This window comes from Oreochromis aureus, linkage group 12 (genome assembly GCF_013358895.1).
Source record: "Oreochromis aureus strain Israel breed Guangdong linkage group 12, ZZ_aureus, whole genome shotgun sequence".
Taxonomy (NCBI): Eukaryota; Metazoa; Chordata; class Actinopteri; order Cichliformes; family Cichlidae; genus Oreochromis; species Oreochromis aureus.
In genome coordinates this window covers 32,352,726-32,376,322 of record NC_052953.1, presented here as the reverse complement: position 1 = coordinate 32,376,322, position 23,597 = coordinate 32,352,726, and the positions used below count along the sequence as shown (strand labels likewise).

General features: G+C 42.9%; 1 protein-coding gene across 1 annotated transcript in view; it reads right to left on the bottom strand.

Annotated features, from left to right (window-relative positions):
• cux2b (cut-like homeobox 2b) overlaps positions 1-23,597 on the bottom strand; it is a 95,240-nt gene that overhangs the window by 13,051 nt on the left and 58,592 nt on the right. The window contains exons 4-10 of the mRNA XM_039620885.1: positions 17,851-17,929; positions 7,959-8,099; positions 7,607-7,766; positions 5,991-6,070; positions 5,570-5,636; positions 2,997-3,045; positions 2,162-2,266 (exon numbers count right to left, since the gene is read on the bottom strand). Coding sequence (XP_039476819.1) covers positions 2,162-2,266; positions 2,997-3,045; positions 5,570-5,636; positions 5,991-6,070; positions 7,607-7,766; positions 7,959-8,099; positions 17,851-17,929 — 681 coding nt within the window. The remainder of the gene's footprint in view (positions 1-2,161; positions 2,267-2,996; positions 3,046-5,569; positions 5,637-5,990; positions 6,071-7,606; positions 7,767-7,958; positions 8,100-17,850; positions 17,930-23,597) is intronic.

Here is a 23,597-nt window from a genome sequence, read left to right as displayed (position 1 = left end):
CAAACTGACCATCAGCCTGGGGAAGAAACACGATTTAAGTGACTTTGACCGTGACTTCATTGTTGGTGCCAGACGGGCTGGTCTGAGTATTTCAGAATGACGCTCTACTGGGGATTTTTCTACACAACTAACTTTAGGGTCATTCTCTGTAAACCACAGAGAGTGGCAGTGGGTGAATATGCTTTATTGATATCACAGGAGAATGTCCAGACTGCTTCAAGATGATAAGGTGGCAACAGTAACTCAAATAACCACTTGTTACAACCAATGCAGAAGAGAATGTTGAACTTGAAGAAGATAACAGAAGATTGAAAACAACATTGCCTAATCTGACCAGTCTCAAATTAGATGCGATATTTGGATGGTAGTGTCAGAATTTGGCACGAACACCATGAAAGCATGGATGGACCATGCTGCTTTGTATCATTGGCTTAGGTTGGTGCTGGTGGTGTTGGTGTAGGAGACATTTCTCATGGCTGCTTCCAGCAGAATAAAGCGCCATTGCCCAAACTTTAAATCATCTCAAACTGCTTTCTTGAAAACAACAATGAGTTATCTCAGTCTAATAGAGCACCTTTGGGATCTGGTGGAATGAGAGATTCACATCATAGATGTGCAGCCAACAAATTTGCAGCAGCTGTGTGATTCCTTGTCAATATGGACCAAAGTCTCTGATGAATGTTTCCAGTGCCTTGTTGAATCTATGCCATGAAGAATAAATGTGTACTGATGTGTGTATGTTTATCTAGCTGTTGTGTTACATATTATGGTATAAACTGTAAAAAATGGAATTAACAAATTTGTGGTTATTTTATTAGTAGTAGTATTATATCAGCATTATTTGATTAATGTGCTAACATGTGAACTGAAAGTTACAGTTCAATGGTGTCAAACATGAGACCCACAGGCTAAAATCCAGCCAATTGGAAGGCTTTGCAGAGTGAAACAATTGGAAAAAACACATGGAGTTACTTTTAGACTTATACCTGTATTTTTCACCAGAAATGTTACACGTGGTAATCACTTGTTCTTATGAAGGCATTTATGGCTGTTTGTTATCTTTTCTAAGTTGCAATTTCAAGGTCGGGGCTCTGGGAGTCTAATCCATGTCCAATAGTGTTCCTTTGTTTGTTTGTTTGTTTGTTCAAATCCAGGTATGCTGGTAGTGTGTTTGGGATCATTCAGTTCAGTAGTCCAGTTCTAGTGTAATTTAGCTAACCTCAGCCTTTTGTCCTGGTTTGCGTTCCTCAAACGGGCTTCTTGACAGCCATCCTTCCACTGAGACCGTTTCTGTTGAGGCTTCAGTGAACAATCAGCTAAAAGGCCAAGTTTATCTCTGAGGTCTTGTGTCAGACTTTGCTGGATTTGTTCCTATTTCTGAAGGACATCACTTTCAGACACTGTTCATCTGTTGTAGATTTTTTGTTGTAGGTTTTTTAGACCTGCCAGTTCTTTTGTTCTGCACTCATTTTCTCCATTTTTTAAGGACACACTGCCCAGCATGCTCAGGTTTGCCAGGCTTTTGGCTAATAGCTGTAAAATCTGTAAATCACCTTGTTTTAACAGATTCAACTAAAGAAATGAGAACATGTGAGTGTGTTTGTAACAGGCTGCTAGTAACAACGTGTCTAAAGATAAAACTTAAAATGAGTTCTTTGCTGAGCTGTGTATTTTATGTTATATAAACACGATAGCTTGAAAATATTTGAATGAAATCTAATCACATCTATATCACATTTCACCTCTGATCTCTCGTTTGCATTTCACCTATGCCTTTCTTTCAAGTTGACCCCAAAATCTGTTCCATCTTTAAACAAAGTCACATGAAGAGAACGAGAACGAGCTTCCCAGTTAGTTAGAAATATACTGCAGTATAATATTATATTATAAACTGAAGTTATTCATGTCCAGTTATTTACAAATCAATACTTATTATCCACTATCTACTCCTACATAATGTTTATATACAATATACAATACTATTCAATACTACAGTCAGGTAGAAGGATTGGATTGAAAATGAGTGAAAATAAAGTAAAATATCTCAAAATGATACCTGCAGTTGAGTAATACATTATTTGTGGCCATTAAAAAAGCAAAAACAAAAGAAAAAAAGAAGAAAAATAAAAATATTTTACACACAACATGTAACAGTTCTTACCCTGCTAGTGCCCTCTGCTGGATGGCAGCTCCCTGCGGTGACGCCGTGGCCACTGGATAGCTGTTCCTTTAGCCTTTCCACTTCCCTCTGAGCCATTTCCGCTCTCTGCGCACAGACAAGGCATCACAGCGTTACAGTTTTCATACACCGGCCACATCAATTGGCTAATGAGTTGATCACAGCGAGAGCACACTCACACAGTAAATCAAAAAAAAAAAAAAAAGGCGCCCTTGCTCAGAAAATTTAGCGAAAACCTGAGCAGGGGCCCAAGGAGGTGAGTGCAGCCACTGGTTTATTCTGCTGCGAGGGGTGTTTAGTCAGCCCACTTTATTCCCCAAACTGTTTACCTGCTCTGTCACACCCGGCCTGCTAATTAATGATTCATTTTGAGAACATTTATCTGGGAGCGGTTGGCAGAGAGCAGCAGCAGCAGCAGAGAGAGGGAGAGAACGAGAGCGAGGGAGAAAATCAGAGCAGAGAAGAGGGAAGCAGAAGAAAAGAAGTATCACCAGGACAGGAAGCAATCAAGGCAATGAGATAACTAAGAACCCCGGCGTTCGCCACTCCGGCATCAATCGCGCTCGGCAGTCTCCTGTTCTCTGCTGAGTGGAGCCGTGCTGCCGTAGCACGCCCACCGACGGGGCTTCGGGTTTACATTCACTAATCACACTCTCAGGGCACGGGAGGCAGAAGGGGGGAGGAAGAGGAGAGGGTTGGGGAGGGGGGGGGCACAGGGCGGAGGGTGCCTAATTAAAGCCGAGGCTTGATTACAGGAGTGATTACCTTAATGAAGGAGCATCTCAATCAGAGGAGTGCACAGGAAGACCGAACTCACCTGGTTTGCTTTCTCAAGACTTGCCATGATGCCGTCGACCTCCTCCGCCCTGCAGCACATGCACATCCAGACAGAGAAGGTTTACTGAGGACATATTTTCACTTTCAAATAAACAAAAAAACAAAACCAACTCCTATTACACATTCTGCTACACACGAAAAAAAAAAGCTGTAGCGTGACAGTCATATTTCAGGAAAGCTGTGGCCTTATAACCAAATACTGACCAAAAAACGGGAAATGCACAATAGAGTTTTGCATGCAAGCAGATAAATTCACACATATACTTTATACTCAAAGGACGTTCTAACACTTACTACACATAAATCATTATGCACAGAATATTTGGGGAAAAAACTGTTCAACACACTAGAGGCTAAAAGTCCCTAATGAACTGGCAATTGAGTTTTATCACTGTCTGTATTCTGGCATTTCAGTACCTCAAATTAGAAACTCAGCCGGGATTTTGGAAAAAGTGAGTTTAAATTCCCACCCCCTACAGCTAATATGTTACCAAGCATGAAAAAAAGAACTATCAATTAGAATTTGAGAGACATATTTTCAAAGCAAAGTCCACAATAACAAAAAATTAACTCCTGAACTGTTTATTCTCTCAAAATCATGGAAATAATGGGTTTTCTTTAATCCACCAGGTGTAGCCGGTGTCTATGTAAACCCAGGTCATTAATAATCCTAGATACCCCAAAACAGTCCTGATGGCACAACGTCAGCGGCCGAGCGAGCGGATGCATACACGAATCATGTTTTTTTCCCCCTCAGAACTCTTGAGGCTGAACTCCAACTTCCAGCCTCCATACATCTAACAATCAGAGAAGTCTAATTTAAACAGAAGCTCAGCAGGATTATTCATGAGGTGTGTTTGAAGTTCAACAGTTTCATTTTGCACACATGGGATCAGATTTTCAAAAGGTAGATAAGGATGAATTAACGAGAACGCTGTGATTGATTTAAATATGCACATAGGTTTCTCAAGTTTCGGGACACAGCAGTCCTTTTTAACCAAAGGAAATAAAACTGTTCAAAGAACACATCAGACTTTTTAAATCCTTATTAAACTAACTATATTCAGCCAAACCCTCATTATCTTTCATGTTTGCGCCTATCTCCTCCATTGTCTCACATCAAAAGCTGTGATTACCTGAAAAATCATTAATCCAATGGGATCACAAGAACACACAAATACAATCTTTCAATACTTGTGCATAAGACATTAAGACAAATGAACTTGATAATTTTGGGAGAATCAGCTGCTCTCTCTCATATGTGGTGCACACTTCTGCAAAGTTTAGAGGAGCTAGACTTGTGGCTTGAGCGTGCAGGAGGCAGGACACATGGCATCCATGCACTACTTATAAATGCACCAGGAGGTAAGCTGCGTTATTCACTCATCAACACGAGGTGGCTTTGCATGACAACCAAGGTAGTGCAGGTATGAATGCAAATGTCTGATTGGACATCAATATTCTCACATGCACTTCTGTCAGGTATGTATGAGCAAAGTTCAGGAATGCAATGCATGTGTGAACGTGGCTGTAGTGCAGCTATCTGTCAGATGATGTCTCTGACCAATCCCGTTCTTGCAGTTGGTGCAGCCCCAGTTTTAAAGGGTCCTGGGCATGCCCAATAAGGCCTGTATAGATGGCGTCCTCCTGACAGTAAACACTAACAGGTGTCAGTTCCACGTTTAATGAACTTGTGCACTACGGAAAATGTTTTGTATTGATTACCTGTTCAGCTACTCAAGCCGAGGCAGACAAATAGTTTTTCTTATCAGCACCGAGGAAAGAGTCAGTGAGACTAATAGAGGCCCGGCACGGCGCTCAGACGCTTGGGGTCAGGGCGGGATAGCTGCAGCTTGAGCTGCGAGGTCGCTGCTGCTACTGTCGGCCTTGAGGAATGCATCCGGGGCAACACGCGCACACAGTATGACAAACTGCATGACAGAGATGCTCTTTCACATCGCGGCTCTTTGCAAAAAGGTAAGGCCAAACTGAAAATGTGTCCAATCCGACAAAATGGATGGCAGCGGGTCTGGAGACATCAGTTCAATTGCGCCAAGGATTAAGCCTGGGAGAAAATCCATTAGCAGCGGCTGACTGTGCTCTAGAGCACAACCCAAACAAAGGAGTGTTTACTTTGAATGTCTATCGACATCCTTCATACAAGCTCAGATTCATTTCAGCCGTGTGGTGGATACATTGCGCTCAAAGACCAGGACAAGGTAGAGTGTTTTCTGAAGCAATCTTTAAATGAAGCAATTCTTCTTGAGGGCTGTCAAGGCCCAGCTGCCAGTGAAAGCAAACATAGACCTCTCTCATCGACCTGCATTAGTGGCTGAGTCACTCTCACTCTCTGCTTTTACAATGGCATTCCTCAGCTCTACACTGGACGCGAGTTTATGTAGGTAAAATAAGAGAGGCTTGAGCGCTCGAAATGCTACAGTGATGCCGGCGTGCGGCCGTCACGACTGCGGGAGGGACCGGGGAAAAACCTCTGAAATTTGGAAATGTGTGCCAAAGTAAACAGAAAACGTGAGATGAGAGGCAGACTCTTACTTGTTCGTCATCTCCTGGTTGTATTTACACCGCAGCTCCAGCAGCTCTGTCTGTGCAGTGTTCAAAGCTAATGAGAAACACACAGGGGGGAGTCAGAAATTAATGTTAAAAGAAAAAAAAAAGACACAGGAACTTTTACCTTGTACAGGTCCAATTTCAAGATGGATCAATATCCGTTCCAGATTCAAAACACAGCTTGTTATAAGTTAAGTTTAACAGCTGACATTATCCTATAACAGTACACAACTTACACTGACAAAATATATCAACTTCCCATTTTTATTTATGTAAACACGAGCACCAATCAGGGAGCAGTGTTGCAGCAGGGGGCACCATACTGCAATTAGACAAGCAATGGTTCTTTAATGGGTTGATATTAAATCTAACAGCTACAGCACATGCCAGTGTTTAAACCACTTACATGAATGCAGAACTTTGATCTTCTCCTCGGCCTCTGATAGTCTGTCAGCCAAGCTAACATCAGCGCTCTCCTCCTCCTCCCTGAGAAAAGAAACTCTTGTCAGTTCCTGCCTACATCATGGCCATACGTTAACGCGCACTTTAATATGTTAATCAAAACCAAGTAGAAAGAGCAAAGGTAAAATGCAAAGTAGAAAATGCTTTAAATTACTGAAATGCTGACGTGTTTTGGGCCACATTTGATGCATGTAGATAAAGTGGGGTGTTTGCAACCATTCCTCATGATTGCTCACTACAGACACCAAACCACACACACACTAGAAGCCAGTTTTAGCTCAAATTTAAAATCATTTTACTAGCTTTTTCAGGTTAGCCACATTCTTTTGCCCATTTTTGCCCACTATAAAAAGTTTTCCAGTATACAGGGTAGTCCATCCCAATCTGGAAATACTGCTAATATACTACCAGGCTTTTCTTCTGTTCCCTATCCATGTCGCTATGCAACATGCTAACATGATACCCTTCTAGCAACTAATTTTGCAAAATTTCAGACAAAGAACAAGCAGCTGCCTTAAAAGATCCAGATGCAGTCAGCTGCTTCACAGTCCGCCATTACTGCCTTGCTAGAGCTGCTTTTGCTAACTTTAAAATATGTTAGCAAGGTACACAAAATGTTAGCTGTGTGTTGCAGGAGTGGACCAAAACATTTTCATGTATTCCCAACATCTGAGGAACTGAAGACCCAGTATATAACTTTTAGTTCTGACGGTAATATCCCCACCATAAAAGGAAAATCCCCAAACGCTTAGTGTTAGCATGGTGCGCAGCTAATCTGGGTAATTTTACCATCTGTTTGCTTCTCTCCTGCTCACTGGGCTCACAAACACTATATTTTTATACAGCCAAATTTACATTTTGTGTATGTAAGGTGTATGAACATATTTTTATGTTTCTGCAGCATTATGTGGTGAAAACACGGCCATTAGAGTCATTTTTTAAACCGCAAATGGCTTCACATAAGTTACAGAAATGACTGTGTTGTGATATTGTTTACATTTATGTGTAAAATTATCACCCAGAGACAATGTTAGAAGGCACAGAAGCCAAAATGGATTTGTTAGCAGTCAGCAGCTATATGAAGTAAGCAGTCTTGCCTCATTTTTTGCTATTTTAGGAGTTAAGTCCTAAAAAGATGGGATTGGCCTAACAAGCAAAAAAAATAACAGCAAAAAGAATAGGCTGGTTCATTTCTGTAAGTACTGGAAATACTTTGGGGTATCCAGTGTAAAAATCTGACAAATCAAACATGTGGAGCTACCTGCTGTGGTGATCCCTTGTGAAAAAGGGATGGGAGCTAAAAAGGTATATTTCAGACAGGGTGAGAAAAGGTGCAGCGGTGTAAAATGGAATATTAAAGCCTGTTTTCCAACAGATTCCCAAAATAACAAACCTCTACATGAGAATAATAAAGTCAGTGTAAAGTCAGCATGAGCTAGAAAATGTTTATAACATTTCTATAATCTTCAATTACACATTTAATTAAGAATTACAAACCTCTGTGTGGCACAGGCTATAACAACAATTTATTATTTTTATAAATTAAAAACTAGCTCTCACCCGCCATCATTAGCTCGATCCCGGTGGTTCTGCTGTGGGGAGTCTGGGGCCCCAGAAGCCGGGGTGCTGTTCGGGGTCATCAGGGCGGCTGGAGAGCTGGATTCTGGGGCCTCTTTATTCACTGCTGTGTCTGAGATTGCCTGATCGTCCTCTGTGGGCTCTGTGTAAATGAAGAGCCGTGAGTGGGTAAAGTGAAATAAACACGACAGTTTATTTTATGTAACGATGTTGCTTTTACACACTTCCTCAGATACTCAGATATATTTCAAGTCCAGGTATATTTTAATGAAGCTTCGTATACCCGCAGACACGTACTGCAGCAGGCGCTTAATGTAGATGATTTGAGGCTGACCTGTCTTTTCAAGGCACTCCAGGTGTTTCTTCCAGTACCCACTGATCTCCCGTACCAGGGCCTCGCTGTCTGGGGCTGAACTCTGAAGCTGCTGCAGCCTTTCCTCCAGGGAATGTGAGGCCTCCAGCACAGGAGCGGGATCTGTGGAAACACGCGCAAACAAATCTGTGCGGAAAGAACAACTGAGATTCACATGATACCCATACACTTCTACTTTTCAAAAAAAGCAAAATAGCTGTTTAACTGTGTGCACTGTCTGTGAAGCACATTACAGAGTTTTCTGCTTCGCACTTTCAACAGAAGCAGGCTATTCCGCTGAGACTTGTTTCCAAAGAGTGACTCTTAGACTTTCCCCACTCAGCCGCCTTTGAAAATTTCACAGCCTGGACCTAATGACACAAGTGCTGTTCCGACCCTTCACATGTTCAAAAATCTAATCTAATGAGTCCTCTCACATGCTGATGAATGGCAAAGAAGACAAAAAAAAAGAGAGATTACAATGAATATGTGACGGAGACTTAAGTCCCATGTATACACCTAGGCAAAGTGTAGAAAAACTCTGCTCCTGAAAAGGAGGTTAAAAAAAAAGCGGGATTCTTTAGCACAACAGAGGAGCTGTTTTGCAATGCATGCGCGGCAGCACCAGGCCCATGGGGCCAACTAGGAGGCTGTTTCTCAGCTAACAAGTCTCCTCTGTATCATTTGATCATTTAAATTATTATGCCAGGAATTCTCAGGAGGCAGCTCGGCACTCCACATCACAGGGCTGTTTTTAATCTTCCCCTTCCCTTTTTTCCCCTCCCGAAAAGTTCAACAGCTCAGAGAGAGAGAGCTGCTCCTGTTGTGTACCTGCCTGCCGAACACCAAAGGAGGTGACTTCTAGTGCCAAAGCACAGAGAAGGAAGCTCAGGGGAGCTCCTTGACAAGTGGGGGGGGGGAGCAAGAGCCACGCGCACACATTCACACTCACCCACACACACACACACATACACGCAGATGCACAGACACACCGCAGCCCTTCAAAACTCTAAAAGAGGAGGAAAATCGCTGCTTTGCTGCACAAACTTTTCTCCCACAGCTTTCATCCACTCATCTTAGACTTCTGTGTGGAACCCAATTGGATCCCTTCTTCAGTATGGGCACTGACTGAAGTGACTTTTCATAAGAAGTTGGAGCCACAGACATTTAAACTTTGCCAGATGCCACCGAGAGAATGCAAACTCTGAACCAGCAGGCCACGAAATAATAAACGCTCATCAAAGAGCCGAAAACTTCTGCAACGTGCAATTTGTTGAAATCCTGCTCGAACATTGCAGCTCGCCATATCTGCATTTTCATCAGACAAACATTTTGGGCCATTTAATTGATTGAGCTATTTTTCCCAGGACCGTTTACAGTCAAACATTGTCTGCATTCATTGTTACACCAACTGTAGAGATATTGCATCAGTCACGAGGGACATCACTATTAAGAGCACAGCTCTTCTAAGACAAACAGGATGACTTAAAGCACTGCTATTCCATCGACCCACTGTCACAGAAATCACTTTATCAGCCTCTTTCCCATATATCCTTTCAACTTTTAATGATCAAAGGACAGAGATTATAGTAAGGGATCTTTCACGCATGGACAAGCCAGGATTATCAATCAGTGGCAGGGGAGTAAAGTAAAGTCAAATTTAAAGTGAAGGGATATAACTTAAGTCTGTATACAAAATTAACCCCCATCAAAGTAGAGCAGAGAAGATATTCTCCAAGGGGCTCGGATCTACAGTTACTCAAGGAGAGTCCAGAAAGACTGCGGCTAACTTTGGAAAATAGAGCTACTAATTGATGGAGGTTCTTCTTAGAGCAGCTCTGGTCCTAAATCCAACATTAAAAAACTGGAATTGGAGAGGAATTCAACACTAACCTTAAAGTTCACATTCCCGCCAATCAAGAAATATAATGCAGCTGATGAGGCTTTATGTACGTTGTGCGAGTCACACCAGAGTCTGCCCAAATAAATGGTTCCATTTAATTCATCCCTTATCTTAATTATGGATGATTGGATGTGCACTCTCAGGTCGTGGTAAGTGACTGGGCAACAGTGGGTCGTTTCAGCTAATAAATCACAGGACATTTAATGCATCGTTTTCTCTGGTTAATATAGGTCCAAGTGTGCGAACACTGAAATCGCTGCCACTGAACAGAGTGAGATTTTCTTCCTCTTCTAAATGAGGGAGGCTGGTAATAATATGTCTGCCTGGCTGACTTCTTGTGTTTCTTGATCCAGTCAACTCCTTTTTTAGTTAACATCAAGACATTTTTAGTTTTGTAAATGTCATTATATACACTGTAAAGCCCGAGCAGCAACTTCCAGGTATCAAAAACTGCAGTTCCTCAAATGACCACTTGAGGTTTGCCTCAAAAGTAAGTCACTCAACATCAACTAATGTTAAAATATCCAACTTTACAAGTGAAATATACATAAATTTGTTTTAGTTTCCAAGTAGGTGACAGATGTACCGGAGTGAATTATTCATGCATTCATTTTTTAAACTTCTAAAAATATTATTTATGGCTAAAAGGCCATTTTGAGTGACAGGTGGCAGCTGCGAGACATCTGTCTGGCATCACGTGAAGTCCCTGGACTTGGTCTCTCATCGTCTGTGCTGTTGATGCCTTTTGGAGCATTTTCACATGCAATTTTAAATTTTAATTTTAAATATCACTGACTGGCTATGAGCTTAACTGCACCATTAGCCAATTTGGTGTGTGAAATAACAGAATTTTATTAATATGCCAAACAAAAATTTGGCATCCACCCATAAAGGCTATGAATGCGACTTGCTGAACGCCTCCATCTCATCCACATGTGGTCACTTCTGGCTCGAAAAACAAAAAAGCACAAGGGGGAAGTTCCAGCCCATTTTCACTCCCGAGGCGTAACATCCTGACAATTTGTCACATCCCGCGGTGTTCCTGAGGAACGCGAAAGGTGACCTTCCCTGTTGTTATGCTATGCGCTGGGTTATGGGTGAAATCCAGTAGAATCATAATGGTATAAACGTGGTAATACACGTTCCAGCCATGTATTCCAGCCCTAAACATAACCATAACCTTATCCCTAACCTTAACCAGCACTTTAATGATGTTAAATAGCGTTTTCCAAAGCGATTTAAGTAAAATGACTGAACATGTGTAGATTGATTCCAAACGGTTCTCATGTTTCCTCATTTTTCTGATCTCATCATTTAGGGACGTGATGGGTGTCCGCAAGCATAATATGTTGACGATTTGTCACCTAGCGCAAAATGTTACGCTTTGAGATTGAGAACGTGTTGGGAAGTTCACAGTGAATACATCCATCTTTTATATACAGTCTGTGGTAAAGACCATATTTTAAACCCTGAACCGGTCAGGTGTTCTGCAAAACTTAGATATAAGTATGAAAAAAACAACAGGTTAACATAAAATACTGTTTCACACTGATGTCGCCACATTATTGATGACGCTGTACACGGTTTCTTTCTTAATCGTCCGCATCCATGAGAAGTTGCCACTAATCGTTAACTGTATGCGAGAAAACTGGAAGTAGAGAAGATGCATGGGCGTGCTGCAGATTTTCATTCTGGCTGTCTCGCTCATCTTGCTGTGTGTGCATCCTTAATTAGAAATTACAATGTAATTAATACCAACATAAGCGAAGGCCAAACTACATAAACAATACCCATTTGATTAATGTAACCCCAACTGATCCTCAACAAAAGGTTAGCGTGACTTTTTAAAGTTTTCACGCCACCTCACTCGCTGTGTTGATATTGAGTTTCATCACTTTAGCTGAGCGATAATGAGGTTACCACCCTGTAGCTCCTTGCTTGTGGTCACTGTGCTGCTGTTTCTGTGCTGTTACACATCTCAAAGCAGCTACTGTGTGTCTGGGTGAGCCTTCGGTCCAGCAGTCAGAGCCTGGCTCGGCGGACGGCGTGTGGCACCGGGGGGGAGGAGGAGGGTGCACAGGTTCAGGCTGTGCGTCTAGGTGGGTGGGGGTGGACGAGCGTGGCGTGCGCCAAGACAAGCAGGTGTGTCGGGGCGGTCCGTCTTGGCCCTGTCAGCGATACACCATCATTAGGCGGTGTGGGCGCAGTAGGGTGCACCATTATGTCTCCCTGGGCCCTGTGTAATTACGCTCTGACATAATTAACCCAGCAAGCCCATTAGCCAAGCATTGGCTGGCTGAAGAGAGAAGAAAAAAAAACCGCTATAATTATTTGTTGTGCGCATGTTAATGAGGCCAGCTGTGTTCCCATCATACAACACGAACAAATTAATTTACAAGGCTGTGCTCCAAGGTTTTTTCTTTTCATTCAAAACAGTCTTGTTTTTTTTCCCCCTCTGAGTGGACTTCAAGGTCCATAAACATGCTCTGGCGCTGCTGCAACAAACAGCAAGACTGCTGTAATATTGTTGTCAAGGATTAAAACTAGGTTGACAGAACACTAAAGCTTCGCTCTCACCTTCGCACACAATGCATCGTGACATAAGATGTATCGAATAAAACGGTGCCTCTTTCCCGCAACCAGTCAAGGATTAGTTTTGATTAGAAGAAACACAAACCACTTGCAGCAAATTCAGAAACATAACTTTGTTCCTTTTGTGGCGTATTTTAAACCAACGAGCATTTGATATTCAGATAGCAAACCCAAGTCTCGCTTTACCTTGATGTGGCAGGAGTGAGAAAATGCTAAAATAAAAAATAAATAAATAAAAAAATAATGAAAAAAGATAGAAGGTGGAATGAAAAAATATGATTGTGGGAAGCGGAGGCTTTTGTGTGCGCGAACAAAACAAAGCTGAAAGAGAAACTTTTTAACCTGTTCTTTTTCATTGCCGTTCTGCGTCTTTGTTTGACAGACTGAAGGACGAAGAAGGAATGACATCAATACCGAGACATTTTAAAGCTCAGAACAAAGACCGGGGCTTTGGAACAAAGAGTAGAGCTAGACAGCATTTAAAATTAACACGAGATGCTGCAGTGAAAAAAAAAAAGATGTGCCAATAACATCCAAACCAAACTTCACTGGAAATGTGACAATGATAAAACCACCTACCTCCCAGTCTTGTTTTATTAGACTTGTAAGACAAATCACAATGATTTAACCTCATCAAATATACCGGCCTATTGTTTTAACATTTTTTTGAATACTTTGGTTAGACACGCACGCACACACATACATTCCTACACACGTGCACACAAACACACACACGCTGCTGTCTTTTAAGAGCACACTCTCCTGGTCCCTCTGGGGTCTCCTACTCCACAGGGATCAGTTGGAGAGGCCCCGGCTCTTTTATGAACATAATGCATTATTAAGCACCTCAAACATCTCCTGGGCCTTTGTTTATTACTGCTCTTATTAATCACTTGTGCATAATCTCGTCCCGCCCAGAGAGCTTTCATTTTTCCATCAGCTTTTATATGCCCTTATTTTCCAACAGGACTGCCACAAATGCACAAGGCACTTCTCCTTCGCTCTCCTCCTGACTGTAGGTACTCAGCTGCACGATTACAATAAAGCCAGCTCGCCGTGCCTTGCAGGCCTCTCTTGCTGGTGCTCGCATTTGTATATGGGAGGTTGAAGAAGGACAACTATTCTTTATGCATCTGAACAACTCTGAATTACTAAGGTCAGCGTGCTGCGTTCAGATAATCTCATAGCCGAGGGAAACATCTGATGTGAATATGTGAGGCACTTACAAGCATCTCCTAACATGAGACGACGCGCGCCTTAATGTGGCAAAAAAGCTGCTTGTGCCTGGGCTCTCGTCTGCAGTGCTCGCGGTCACCACTAGCAAGCGCTGTTGTCATAACATTTCCACATAAATAGACACACATCAGACACGCCGTAGGCCCCAACACAGACACACATACACACTTAGAGGGGTGTATTCAGATCAGAATCTTCAGAAAGTCTCAGTGAGCTCCCCGCTCAGATAAAAGGCGATGTGTTCTAAAGGAGAGGGGGAGCGGGGTGGATCCTGAGGGATGAGTGTGTGAACTGCGAGGAGGAGAGGAAGAGCAAACACCTGGAGCGTCAGTCTCAGGGCTACGCCCCTGGCGACAGGGCCTCCTTGCTCTCACAGAGGTGGCAACAAACGCAGACGTTCAAACGCCACTCGAACATGCAGGCACGCGCACGCACACGCGCACACTCCAGGAGAGAAGGCGAGGAAGAAGAAGACAGAGACGAAGTCGGGAGCATCTCTGGGAAACCGATGAATTCGGGCAGAAGCTGCCACTGTTTTTCAGCATTCAGTGATCAGGAGGTGTTTATGTGCGCTGATCAAAACCATGTGGAGGTGATATAAACATTGTTAGGGAAACACTGTTAACAGGCCTCTTTCAAGCCCCAGACTGGGTAGGAGTTACACTGCACAGCATGGGGAGATGTCACAGGCAAATCAAAATATAGAACGCTAATGAAACACTCCAGCGGATTGACATCTCGGCTTAGGGGCCTCATGAAAGGAGACGAAAAAAATCACTTCAATCACTCGCATCAAAAAGTTATTTCTGCTCTGAGTTTACTGTTGCAATCTGAACAGCAGCATTAACAAACCGCAGCATTATCACGCTGGAATCTCACAACTGTAATGGATACGGCTTTTTGGAGCCGATAGCGTGCGTTGCAAAGTGAATAACTGATATGTGACCACATGTTAATGATATCCATATACAACAGGTCACTTATTGAGCCTCTGCACTAGGGGGCCCCTCCCCCCTTCTTTCCTTGTTCTCCTCTTGCATTCATTAACTCCGCTGTCGGCCCGCTCTGATTGGACCACAGGCTTGGTGCCGGCACACACTGAGCGTGCACACGGACGCACACACACACACACACACTGAGGGAGAGGCACTTTCAAATAAAATAATAGGAGGGGAAAAACGTCCTGCAATGAATAGTAATAACTGCATTAAGATTAACGAGCACGGCGTGTAAAGAATAATTGCATCTGTCAAAAGATTAAAAATACATGAGCTGTAGCGTTTGTTGGGGGAATGGTGGGAAAGCTCACTGTTGTGTTTGAGGGGCAGAGAGAAATGAAGTGGGGCCACAGCCAAATGACTGTCCTCCGGTGTACCTGGAGTCATCCATTCTAGCGAGAGGTGGGCGGGGAGGGGGGGGGGGTTGACCTTGGACACAAGCAGCAAGATGTACAGTGACAAACACGCGCAGGATACTGTAGGCCCTTCTCACAGATGGCAGATACTGGAAGGCCCAAAAACATAAGCACTCAGTGCTCTGACTGTTGTTTGGCTGCTGAGATCAAACCACACCATGTGACAGTGAGTAGGCAACTGCAGAGTGAGACATTCTAGCAGACAGACATGGAGACCCTGGCCACATCATTACAGGATAATGTAATATTTTATGAGTGGCAAGTGGAGCAAAAAAATGATTAGAGGGAGGTTCCAATTAAGTTATTTAATTCTCCTTTAAAAAGCCTGTGTATTCAGTGTAACCTAGCTTCCTTTGGTCACAGTTACAATTTACAGATGTCCTATAAACGTGTCAGATGTTACTGAGAACAGTTATGTGACTGTGCCTGTTAAAAACGTAGCTGTGCAGAATGGGAAGACAGCGAGCTGGAGCATCCAGACAACTTTAAGAGCTTAATTTTAAAGGGAAAGTTAAAATTTGGTTCGAGTGCAGTCTTGCCATTTATGTTCAACTGTTAAACTTAGAGGTACGAGGCTGTCCTCACAAAGCTAGCCAAATAAAAACTGTGGCTCTGTGTGCATGTATGTTGCTACTCACAGACCAGGCAATAACAAAAGCAATACACCAAAATATGAAAGGGAGTCATCCAAATGACATCAGCCATGGCAAGGTTATTGTGGTGAATAACAGAGAAACAGATGAGCATACAGAGCTGTCCCGAATTGATATTTGACAGATATTTCAAAATTGTTTATTTTTTAAGTAGTGCTCTTTTGATTTTGCCTCAATTAGTACCTTAATTGCTAATTGCTCAGTGTTTTATTTACCTACAAGTTAAAAAAGCAAAGCTGTGACACCATGAGTGCAGTGGGTAGCACGGTGACTGTCACTGTGGTAGACAAGTGCAGGTGCAGACAGTCGTGTGCAGAGTGATGCTTTTAAGATTGTAAAAAAGGAAGACCTTTAATGAATACTGAGGAGGCTACACCTTAATTTGAGAGTAATGTAATATTAATTTGTATTGTCTGAAAATGACAATTTAATGCTCTTTGATAGTAATACTAGTAGTACATATAGCATGTAATCCAAATTGTGGAAATTCTTCTTAAAAATTACTTTTAAGTTCAAAAAAGCAAGTAGTAGTTTTTCTGTCAGCTTCGTTCTGTAATTTTGTCACCTCTGCTCAGCTGAGTAATAAAAATCAATGTTGCACTAAACGTAAGGAGCTCTGGTTTATCATTACGCTGTTATTACAGTTTTCATTGAGTAGTTATTACAGTATTAAATCATGCTCCCGTGGAGTTACAAGCAATGACTGCCTCATGGTGTTCAGTACCATAGCTAACTCCCTGACCTTTGCTGAGTGCTGAGAGTGAAAACAACTCGCTTCACTCTGTATGAGTCGCAGTGCTACAGTGAAACAGACTCCCTTTGTAAATGTAAGGTCAAATGGAGGTAGGAGGTTGGCTGCGCTACGTCACCTGATGTAACCTGATACAGGAATGTCTACTCCTGCATACTCGATATAATGACCACAGGCGGGGTGAATAAATACACTCGATATAAAGAAACACGGAGAGAAAAAAATAGTCGTTACCCTGCAAACGAATGCTTTTTCTTAACAGCAGGTGTTGGATGTTTTTTGGTTTTTTTGGTTTTAATTTATCAGTCTTTGTTCTTGAACATAACATAACTCTTAGTTGACTCTATTTGCTACTTGAGAGAGTTTTGTGACAATATATATCTCACAAGACCCTCCTGGGCTTGAATTAAGGCCTCGATATAAAAGGTATAGGTCAGAAAATCAAACTGAATACATCTTCAAAGAAAGCTATCTTTTATCAAGGAAATAACTCCATTCAAAGTGTGTGAGAGTGTATGTGTGTGGGTGTGTGCATGTGTGTGGTGGTGCAATATCAAGCAGGGGACTTCAAGGAAAAATGGAGACCTTTAAAAGTCAGTTGCCGCCGTCGCTATTTCTCTGACGCAGACTTTTATCTTGTATTCATTGAATCTGTAAACAGCATTCTCTACTCCTGCCACAAGTGTTTCTCTGATCTAGACTGAGATTGGGCTGCGTTTTGCTGCCGTCTCCTGCAACAAAGAGCAATACAGTACATGTGCCCTGCGTGGCATTGAAATAACAACTAAATAAACACGCAATATGTCTTTCCTCCGCTCTAACTTACTGTCTTTCCCCCCTTTTTCCCCCCATTGGCCTCATCAGACCTGCGTTCTGCACAGAGCCAGACTTCAGTTGGGATTTTAATTGGCCCTCCACAATCAACAGCAAAGCTCCTCAAGGATGTGTTCGCTCCTCAGCCAGGCTACACTCAAGGACCAGTGCTGGGTTTTGAAGTGGCCTCACGCAGAGTTTTGGAAACCACTCTGAGAGCGTAGACTTTGAAAAACAGATAAGAGCCACAGGCTATAGGGTTTTATGCATCTTGTATCATATACTGTTCCACCATATCTGTCTATGGTTAGAAAATTACATTTTTGCTTCACATATGCATGATATGTCTCTGCGTGTACACTTAGAGGCCTGGTCCAGTGATAGGGAATTGATCTCTGGGGAGGGATCTTGGAAGGGAGAGAGATAATTCTAGGAGTAACACCGGTGTTTATGCTGCTGCCGCTGCTGTTGTTTGTGAAGATGCACATCTCAGGTCTTAGTGGGAGACTCACCTGGGGCCTCGATAAGCTGTTTGTAGATTCCCAGGAACGCAGACTCTGCCTCCTTACTGCGCTTGTTCAGAGCAACCACCTGCAGGGGAGAAGATGCCATTAAGGAAAACACGGACTGATACGATCCTGGCACACGCCTAACTCACAATGCACAGAATATTTGCACTGCAGGCATTAAATTGACGCTTTTACACAGAGCAGAAAGCATGCAAACTCTCCTATTGCTCGCAATAAATGAATGGTAGCGAGAGCAAAGGTCAGCCTCACAGCATCCTGCCGATAAATCAAACATTCCTGCTTCTCTTTTATATGTGCATACCGGAAAAATGCTGCGTGGCTTCTACTGCACATAATCTGCGACAACAAGAGAAACAAGGTATAAACTACGACCACGTCCTTGCTGTTTCACTGCCAAGATGCTACATGTTGCGAGGTGACATTTGGCCTGTTAAATGTAGGTGCTGGTGTGTGCGAGGAGACTTGCCAGTGGCCTCCATCACCAGCAGCACTCAGCACCTGCTATCCTTGGCGCTGCGGGTGATGCAAACCAATTAACGATTCATTAGGAGGGACAAAGAAAGTGAATTAGCCACCACCTGGATCCATGGAGAGGGCACCTGCACTAGTGGATATGTGGGTTACTCTGCTCCCAGCTCCCGCTAAGACCTCAGGCCTGTTTTCGTAAGTCAGAATCTGCCTCTCCATGTCCTCATGCAACAGTAAATCAGATCAGGCTTGTTCAAATGGCCCCCCACTCCAAAAGCAGATAGAATTCAAATTATTGTCATCTATTGTCCGTGTCATTTCTGTCACTGTTGATTACAGACTCTGTCGAATTGGCTCAATGGACTCCACAACAGTGGGTCAAGTGTGCAGTATGGCTAAGCCGGGGCCCCTCCTCATCAGCACGGCTGCACTCGAAGGGGAAAAAAAAAAAGAAAACATTCATTTTGCAAAGGCAGAAAACACTTATGAGAATGGTGGCAATGTGTTGGGGGCGGTTTAGTGGGGTTATAAATAAGGTGTGTGGAAAACAGCGAGGGACGCAGAGCCTTTGATTTACTGGAAATGGCTGGTGTCTTCCCCAGGGAGGCATAACGACAGCATCATGTTTAAAGAAATATCATAAAGATCAGGCAAATCCCCCCCATCACTCCCACTTGGAGCAGCTCCGAGGAGTTCATGGAAAATGGAAAAGGCTGGAGCCCAATCAATACAGATGCAATAGTCTGCCGCTCTCAGTCAGCTGCCTGCTACACTATGCTGTTCTGTTTCACTCTGCTCTACCCATATTTAACCCTCCCACCACCCTCCATTTGCCCCCCTCCTCCCCCAGTCACCCGTCTCCCCTGTCCCTTTGCAACATGACATTAATGTTGGCATGTTGGTGCACAAACAGTGAAAATGCGTGAAGCTCAATGGCACCATAAATAACGTTCCGGCTTTATCTTTTGCTTATGAGTACATCAACAACTGAGCTGCTTCAGCTGAGGTGGGCTTTATTCCCAATGATGAGACACTGTTTTTATGTTTGCTTCCCGAGGAGGAGCAGTTTGGTGACCCAGAGCTTGTTTTTGAGCCAGTAACTACAAAGACTCCTTCTCCTCTCTTCAGCGTGACAATGAGCAAACCAACAACACCACTCTGTGACACCAAGACAAACTATCACCAACCTGAGCTTACACCTCATCTACATGGCCACTACAGCAGGGTGGCTGATCCCACAGCTAGTCATCAACTTTTCACTGACAGTCTGCTGGCTGGCGTGCCTTCCTCAAAGCATATACATCAAATGAGGCTCCCAACTGCATATGTAAAAAGCCTGAGCTCCTTGTGAAGGCACCAGCCAGGGCTCCATCTTCCAGGGTCTGCTGGCCCTCCATCATCCTTTAATGAGAGAACACGGAGATTACCTTCACAATCACACCATTAACCTGCCTACAGACGCTAGCAAAGACATCAATCACACGCCCGTCTGATGCCTTCTCACGTTAGTGCCCGCTCTGCGTAAAGACACCCCCACCCAAATCTGCCTTTCCTATCATCAAAGCACTTTGTGGTGTCGTGCATGATCACAGAGTCATCCTCTGGACCCCGATAATCCACCTCCAGTCAAGCACGTGGGATTTTTGAGCCACAAGTCTAACTGATATGAGCAGATGGAGCTGGTGCACAGGGACCAACATTTGTATGATACCCCTGGGATAACAAGTACCTCAGCCGATCAATGTTTATGATGACATCACAAAGATCCAGTTCCAGCTTTAGTTCACAGTCTGCTACTCCAGTATTATTATGTTGACTACTCTTTGATGATACTAAAATGTGGAATTACTTCATGCATTTGTATTGTTATACCATAAAAACATTAGCTTGCACAGATGAGCTAGGCAAATATTACCAGAAAAACCTGCCCCGGATTATCCTGAACTCCTGGATAGTGACAAACACAACAGTATTATGGACAACTTGCTATGTTTAGGAATGCATTAGGACATTTGAGAAACGTTAGGAGTATAAATATGAATAATACAGCTAAGTTTCTGCTTTGTTAGCTAAACCAAACTTTTTCCAGCATCCTTTACATATAGAGATAAATTTTATTTGACTCAAAATTATTTTTGAGTCAAATATCTGTATTTATGCTGCTCATTTAACTTTGCTTTGTAACTTGCTAGCATGTGTATTTTTATTGTTACCTAAGTTTTAGCCTAGATATTAAACTGCCAGATATGTCACTACTGTATTATGTAACTAAAAATTCTGCTTTGTTAAATCAAAATATATATTTTGCTCGTATACTTTAAATATCCATATGAATCACATTCTTTTCAACTTAAATATACAGTAAAAACCCTCTTAATACTATGGTTGTGCATACCAGGACATAAACAAAAAAATGTTACGTCCTTACCAAATCTTACAATTATTTATATGCAAACTCACATGAACAACAGCTCATTTGACATTACACCACATCATCGTTTATATACTAAAAACTAAGCCAACATGCAGAAGCAGTTTGTGGAAAAACTACAGAACCATTATTCAGTAGCTTATAGAATCAGAAATAACTTGACGAAATGGTGGTTGATCATTTTCTGTTTGATTTAATCAACGCTAAAATGCTGTGGAGAATTGAGATCATCTTGATTCTTTTCTTTTGCTGCTGTTGTCCTGTTGCATAACCTACTTTCAGCCAAGCTCTATCTGTCAGACAGATGGCTTACATTTGACCCAAGAATACTTTGGTATACAGACAAGTTCACGGTGGACTCAATGACTGCAAGGTGCCCAGTTCTTGTTGCTGTCAAACAAGCCCAAATCATCACCACTGTGGTTGACAGTTGGTATGAGCTCTTAGTGCTAATATTCTGCATGTGCTTTTCACTAAACCTGGAACTGTGCATTAAAGCCGAACATCTCCACTTTGGCTTCGTCTGTCCGAAGGACATTTTTCCAGAAGTGTCATGGTTTGTTCAAATGCAACTTTATAAACCTAAGATATGATGCCATGTTGTTTTAGTGAGAAGAGACTTTCTCCTGGCAAGTGGCTCCATAGTGTTTGATTTACGCATTTGTCTAACAAGTTAAAGACCCCAATTCAATCCTGGGAGCAGACAAATCTCTTGGGGGACACATCAGGAAGTGAAGCTGGCATAAAAATCTGCCAGATATGCAGAGAGCTACAGCTGTGGTCGCCAATTGTGATTAAGGGAACAGCCAAAAGTAGCTGCTACTACTACTAGGCACAAAGCCATAATTGTTCATCCTCTTTTTAATTGTAATGTTATGAATTTTAACACGCTAACCGAGGCCTGGGATGTAAGTGTGAGATGTAATGTTTGGGGTTTATTTAGTTTTTCTCAGCACTGCATGGTTTAATCTTGGGGTGAATTTGCTGGAACATTCACTCCTATAAAGATTGGCATCTGCCTTGAAGGTTTACCACTTGTGAATCATCTCTCATTGGAGGTGCCCAGGACTGCATCTTGTCTGGAAATGGCCTTATAACCCTTCCAAGATTTTGAATGGCAGCCACAGTTGCTCATTTAAACTGATGTTTTCCTCCTTGGCATTGTGTTAACACACACACACAAACTGCCGAAACGTGTGCTCTTATGATATTAGTAAAGCTGTAGCAGCAACGTGGAGAAAAAACCTTCACACTGCTCTTAAGTACCGGATAGCTTGTTTTTCTTTGTCCTTCTTTTTTTGTTTTTGGTCTGAGGCAGTTATTCCGGGCATGTTGTTGGTCTCAGGATGACAACAGCTTGCCAAAAACCAGGACATGCGCTGGAAGAACAGGTGCAGCTCAAGGTAGGTCTATAACTACCAGATCACTTCTCCTCTTTTGGCTGTGTGATATGGCTCTTGCCCTGGGTTTGGCTCACATTTCTTTCTTTGTTTTCACCCATTTCATGATTAAGGATATGGCTACCAAGGGAATGGGCTTGGCCGCAGGTTGATTTTCCAAAGAGGAATAAAGCCTGAGGCAGAGCAGCAAAAGAGAGACAAAGGAAACCTGTTAACGCTCCTCCATAACTCTTCACGCAGCAGCGGAGTGGGCAGAGCACAGCCTCTGGGACAAGGCTGCTGGGAAATACTTACTGATAAGCCTTTGAGAATACTTACAGTGCCCACTAGTGAGTGTCTATGTGTGTATGTGAGAAATAGCTAGCATGTGCTGAAGAGAGAGGAATAAATAAAGGAGAACAAGTCAAGAATGAAGTAGAGGAGGCAGCGTGAAGGGCTACTGAGCAATGCTGAGAGAGAGAGACAGAGAGACAACAGAAAAGAGAGGTTCCCATAAAGAGCGCAATTAGCAATTATGCAGTCATCAATTACAATTATCACAACTGGTGATTATGCAATTATCACACTAAATCATCGTTTCCCCCCTCTGCCTTACCAGTTTGCCACCCCCTGTGATTTGGTTGTTTGAGGATGGGTTGTGATGATGCAGGTGATTAGAGTGTGCGACAATGATGGGGGTGTTGGGCGGGTGTCAACGCGGAGAGTGTGCAAATAAATGTGTGAATGCTTGGAGCATGTCTGCATATGCATCTGTGCCTCCGTGTGAGCAGCGTGCCATTTCATTCTCTCTGAGTTAGTGTGTGCATGTGTGTATTCACGGATGCGCCGCCTCCATCTCAAGGTGAATGTGGTCGTCGCTGGGGGTGGTTTGGGGACAGAAAATGTATGGTTCCACAGTCCCTGAGGCCTCTAAATTACCTGTCATCTTCCCCATGATGCAAAGGTCAGCGCACAATCAGAGGGAGTCCATCCTACTGTGCTGCTCACTGAGCTCCAGTCCAGCCCACAGGCTGACAGGATGTCACAACAACCCCGGTCCCGCTCCATGCTTATTAGAACAAAACAGTGGGAAGCCCACTACCACCACAGCACCACTTGTCACCAGAATTTCCGGAAGAATCTGCTGGATATGTGACAAATATTTGCTCCTTGGAGCTGATACAGGAGATAAGCCAAAATATGATCGATATTATTCTTTCCTGAGATACAGGTTTATAACATATATTCAGTATATAACCCCCAGTGATTGTTTGAGGATTTTTTTTTTTACATTTCCAAACACTGGTTTTAGTGGACTGACTTCTCCCAGTCTGCAGGTAATACTATTTTAGGGTGTACTTGTTGACTACCACTCTGGAAATAAGGTGACATTTACCCGTGGCTGTGGCTGATAATTATCTGTGCTATGCATGTTGTTTACAGAGATACCC